Source organism: Marmota marmota, unplaced genomic scaffold (assembly GCF_001458135.2).
Source record: "Marmota marmota marmota unplaced genomic scaffold, marMar, whole genome shotgun sequence".
Classification (NCBI taxonomy): Eukaryota; Metazoa; Chordata; class Mammalia; order Rodentia; family Sciuridae; genus Marmota; species Marmota marmota.
Genome location: NW_026000249.1, coordinates 6304243 through 6310081, shown reverse-complemented (window position 1 = coordinate 6310081; position 5839 = coordinate 6304243). Strand labels below are relative to the sequence as shown.

Below are 5839 nucleotides of genomic sequence, written 5' to 3'. Positions count from 1 at the left end.
TAACTGATGTGATTCTGCAATCTGTGTATGGGGTGAAGGTGGGAGTTCATAACCCACTTGAATCAAAGTGTCGAATATGATATGTCAAGAAATTTGTAATGTTTTGAACAACCCACAATAAAAAAATTAAAAAAAAAATAAAATTAAAAAAAAAAAAATAAAATAAAATTAGGCTTTGGGTATTAAGTAGAGAAATTAAGTACTAGTTAGAGAATCCCTGAAATGGAAAAATCCACCCAAACAATAAAGGATTGTTTCACAAGCTCATATGTCTGTATTGCACTGCAGCTCAAAAACACTTTCCTAGCTGGATATGGTGGTGCACGCCTGTAATCCCAGGAGCTTTGGAGGCTGGGGCAGGAAGATCATGAGTTTAAAGGCAGCCTCAGCAAAAGCAAGGTGCTAAGCAACTCGGTCTCTAAATAAAATACAAAATAGGGCTGGGGATGTGGTTCAGTGGTCGAGTGCCCCTGAGTTCAATCCCCGATAGCAACAACAGCAATAACAACAAACCCAAAAATGAAACCACTTACTTTCTTGTATTTCCAGGTGAACCCGAACCTGATCAACCATTTTGAGCAGAAAGACCTAAGTTTTGTTGGTCAGGATGTTGATGGGGAGAGGATGGAAATCATCGAACTGGCGAGTAAGTGAGCTCTTTGTTTTTGAAAAGCCTTGTGTCAACCACAGACTAATTTGAGATCTAGGTTTTCGCTCTTCCTATTCCTCTTGCCTTTGAAAGAAATATGAAATTATGGGGTGTCGGAAAAACAGATGGCTTCTAGTCCTAATCATTTGGGGGTCTATTAGTCTGAATCTACTATAAAATAATGGCTTTTCCCAACTCTACCAGTTCTACAAGTAGTAGGCTTCTTTTCTCTCCCCATCTTCCTATTCTGGGGTTTCTCCTGTATGTCAGCCTCTAGGTTAGATGCTCTGCAGAAGGCAGACAGCTCACTGTTAACTGACACTAAGCTTGTTTTCCTTCTTTGAGGATGAATGGCCACCTTGCCATTGGTGACTGCTGTTGATGTCTGTTGTGTGAAGAGCCTGGCTCCTCTCCTGTCCTTTCCCTTCTGCTCATGCTCAGTGGTGAAGCTCAGGCCAGTCATTTTACTTCCAAACTTGAATCACTGCACCCAGACTTCTTTGTAAGACCAAAGAGAGCACAAAGGGATTGTATTTTTTTTAAAATTTTTAAATTTGTTTTAATTAGTTGTACATGACAGTTGAATGCATTTATGCACTTTGATATATTATACACAGGTGGGATATAATTTCTCATTTTTCTGAGTGTACATGTTGCAGAATCATATTGGTCATGTAGTCACAAATATACATACAGTAACAATATCTGTTTCTTCTACTATCTTTCCTATCCCCACATCCCCTCCCCTGCCATCACTTCCTTCTACCTAATTTTAGGTAATGCTATTCTTCTCTAGTGCCTCCCCGCCTATTGTGAATGAGCATCCGCATATTAGAGAAAACATCCAGTCTTTGGTTTTGTGAGATTGGTTTATTTCACTTAGCAGATATTCTCCAACTCTAATCACTTACTAGCAAATGCCATGAGTTCACTATTCTTTAAAGCTGAGTAATATTCCATTGAGTATGAATTCCACATTTTCTTTATCCATTCATCTGTTGAGGAACACCTAGGTTGGTTCCATAGTCTAGCTATTGTGAATTGAGCTACTATAAACATTGATGTGGCTGTGTCACTGTAGTATGCTGATTTTAAGTCCTTTGGGTCTAAACTGAGGAGTGGAATAGTTGGGTCAAATGGTGCTTCCATTTCAAGCTTTCTGAGGAATCTCCATACTGCTTTCCATAGTGGTTGCATCAATTTGCAGTCTCACCAGCAATGTATGAGTGTACCTTTTCCACCACATCCTCGCCAACATTTATTGTTGCCTGTATTCTTGATGATTGCCATTCTGACAGGAATGAGATGAAATCTTGGAGTAGTTTTGATTTGCATTTCTCTAATTACTAGAGATGTTAAACACCTTTTCATATATTTGTTGATCAATTATATTTCTTCTTCTGTGAAGTGTCTGTTCAGTTCTTTAGCCCATTTATTGATTGGGTTATTTGTTTTTTTGGTATTATGTTTTTTGAGTTCTTTATATATCCTAGAGATTAATGCTTTATTGGAGGTGCATATGTTAAAAAATTTCTCTCCTCACATTATTGTTTCCTTTGCTGGGAAGAAGCTTTTTAATTTGAATCCATCCAATTAAATGATGAATAGATAGTAGAAGAAATCAAGGATTAAATAAAAAAATTCTTAGAGATAAATGAGAACACTGATACGACATAACAAAATCTCTGGGACACTATGAAGGCAGTACTAAGAGGAAACTTTATTGTATTGAGTGCATTCATTAAAAGAATAAAAAAATCGACAAATAAGTGACCTAACACTACATCTAAAAGCCCTAGAAAAAGAAGAACAAATCAACACCAAAAGCAGTACAAGACAGGAAATAATTAAAATCAGAGCTGAAATTAATGAAATCAAAACAAAAGAAACAATTGAAAAAATTGACAAAACAAAAAGTTAGTTCTTTGAAAAAATAAATAAGATAGATAACCCCCTGGCCATGCTAATGAAGAGAAAAAAAGAAAACTCAAATTACTAAAATAGAAGATGAAGAAGGAAATATCACAACGGACACATCTGAAATACAGAAGATAATTAGAAACTATTTTGAAAATTTATACTCTAATAAAATAGAAAATATCAAAGAAATTGACAAATTTCTAGAGACATATGACCTACCCAAACTGAATGAGGAGGTCATACATGATTTACTTTTATTTATTTATTTATTTTTGCATTGGTTATTCTTTTTTTAAAAAAAATTATTTTTGTATTAGAATTCTTAATACACCATTATACCATTATTTATCATATCTCTGAATATATATAAGGTATGTATAAGGTATATGAAAGGAGACCCTCATCATACATGATTTAAACAGATCAATTTCAAGTAATGAAATAGAAAATGCCATCAAAAGCCTACCAACCAAGAAAAAACCAGGACCCGATGGATTATTAGCTGAGTTCTACAAGACTTTCAAAGAAAAATTAACACCAGTTCTCCTCAAAGTATACCATGAAATAGAACAGAGAACCCTTCCAAACTCATCCTTTGAAGCTAGTATCACCCTGATACCAAAACCAGACAAAGACACATCAAGGAAAGAAAACTTCAGCCCAATATCCCTGATGAACATAGACGCAAAAATTCTCAATAAAATTCTGGCAAATCACATATAAAAACATATTAAAAAGATAGTGCACCACAATCAAGTGAGATCCATCCCAGAGATGCAGGATTGGTTCAACATATGGAAATCAATAAATGTAATTCATCATATTAATAGAGTTAAAAACAAGAATCATATGATCATCTCAATCGATGCAGAAAAGGTATTTGACAAAATACAGCACATCTTCATGTTTAAAACACTGGAAAAACTAGGGATAGTAGGAATATACCTCAACATTGTAAAGGCTATATATGTTAAATCCAAGGCCGGTTAGGGTTAGGGTTAGGGTTGAAAATTGAAAGCATTCCTGCTAAAAGCTGGAACAAGACAAGGATGTCCTCTTTCACCCCTTCTATTCAATATCATCCTTGAAATTCTAGCCAAGGATTGGATTTCTATTGTGGAAGAGCACTGAAATTGTTTGTTGCTGGGCTGGGCCACCCCTGAGAACACAGGCACAAAGCATTCATTTATTATTGATAAAACATTCAGGTCTTCAAGGACATGGTAAGCCCATGGTCACAGCTGGCCTTGGCTCTTTGACATTGGAGCCCACATAGGCCAAATCCAGCCTGCTGACTATTTTGTGTGGCTAATGAGCTGAGAATGTTTTTTACATTTTTAATGGGCTAAAAGAAGAAATGGAAGAGTAATATTTGTGACACATGAAAATTATATAATTACGTGGCATTCAATTTCAGTGTCCATAAATAGTTTTATTGGAGTATAGCATAGGGGCAGAAAGGTGTTACCTTTTCCTCACCCACTGTGAGGGTCATGGTGGACACTCCTCTGACAAAAGGTTAATGAGAGAAAAGCATAACAAATTTATTTAATGAAACTTGTACATGACATAGGAACCTTCAGAAAGAAAGACCCGAGGGTCCAGGGAAAACTGTCTACTTTTATGCTTAGGTTCAGTGATGCATGGACAGCTGTGCAAATTTGATTGGATAAGAGGTTTTGGTCTAAGGCCTGTCTTCAGATTCTTCTTGGCCTCTCTGTGTATCATTCCTTCTCAAGAGATGTAGGGCAGGATCCTTCTGGAATGAGAGTCTCAGACCTACTTTCACACAAGGTAACAGGCAGAGATTTTATGAGATTTTATGACCAGAAGGTCAGAGTGACCTTCTTGCTTCTGGGCCCGCCCCATCTCCTTCCATTCAGAGTACTTCTTGGTAGGGTTTTTTGAGTCTTGACAATAGCCACACTCCTTCTTAATGTTTTGTCTGTCAGTGGCAGAGATGAGCAGTTGGGAAAGAGACCTTGTGGCTTGCATAGCCTCAAATATTTATTATTTACTGATATATTTGCCAACCTCTGGTGTAGACCTGCCTGGGTGCACTTCATTTAACACACTTGAATTCAACATTTTCAGGTGCCTCCTTGCCCCATTTGTCTATCTGGATGTTCTCTTGGCACTTCCATCTCAACTTATTTAAAACTAAATTCACACCCTCTCTGACTATTCCTGTGAAGGTGTCTTATTGTCTGGAATTTCTTCTGCTGACCACCAGGGACTTTTGAAGCATGATCACCTTTGTTTCTGAGCTGTCCTATGTGTTGTAGTGGATTTAACAACATCCCTGGCCTCTAAAACTCGATGACAATAGTAGATCTCTTCCCCTCCCTCTTACTTACGACATTCTAAAATATATGCAGACATTGTTAAATATCCCTGGGAGGCACATTTACCCCTGGTTGGACCATTAGTTCTTCTTCCCCTTTACAAATTGTGATCAGTTGTTGAGTCCTGTAGGTCTGTCTCTGGAAAGAAAGATGATGTTTGAGATTGCATTTCCATTTGTGCCACCATAGTCCCAGTGCATGGTGACTCCAGCTCTGTGTCCTCAAGCCCCTCCCTTCCTCTAGTTTCTTTCCTCTCTCGTAACTCCTAATAAGGAGGACAAGGCTCTGACAAATGCAGTGCCTTTGACACTAATTTGTTGGAGTAACTTCTCTTATTTATTGAGTGCTAAGGATGTATGGGATACTCTAAAAATGGTAGCATGAGACTCTAGAGTTTACCTTTCGACCTCTATGCTTTAGGTCCCAAACTGTCTGTGTAACTTTGCTACTTCTTTCTCCATCTTAGCCCATGTCACTGTTCTCTACATCAAGTGCCTTTCTGTTCTTTGCCCTTTCTGTCTCTAATCTGTTCAAGTACTTCAGGATTCCCAAGAGGAGGGGAACTGATGTCAGAGAAGGCTCCTTTGAACATGGTAGCATTTTACCTGGACCCTGGAAGAAGGAAAGTCATGCACTCATTACATGTGTGTTACTGGACCCTTTACTGAGGACTCCACATGCTTGTGTAATTTACAAAGCAGGGATGCTTGTCTCAGTTTATAGAGGAGGCTGGAGTGAAGAGAGGTTAAGTAATATGCCCACAGGCACTGGTGGGGCTGGAGTAAGACCAGGCCCTTGCCTCCACTGCCTCCACCTTCATCTTCATTCACTACTCAGCCTAAGATTATCAATCTCTGCCTAGAGTTTTTTTTTTTTTTTTTTTTTTTAATTTTTTATTGTGGGTTGTTCAAAACATTACAAATTT

At 37.7% G+C, this 5839-nt stretch overlaps 1 protein-coding gene across 3 annotated transcripts in view; it reads left to right on the top strand.

Annotated features, from left to right (window-relative positions):
• Ctps2 (CTP synthase 2) overlaps positions 1-5839 on the top strand; it is a 94759-nt gene that overhangs the window by 75218 nt on the left and 13702 nt on the right. For all 3 annotated transcript variants that reach the window (XM_015488058.2, XM_015488057.2, XM_048796521.1), the window contains one exon: positions 550-646. In XM_015488058.2, coding sequence (XP_015343544.1) covers positions 550-646 — 97 coding nt within the window. The remainder of the gene's footprint in view (positions 1-549; positions 647-5839) is intronic.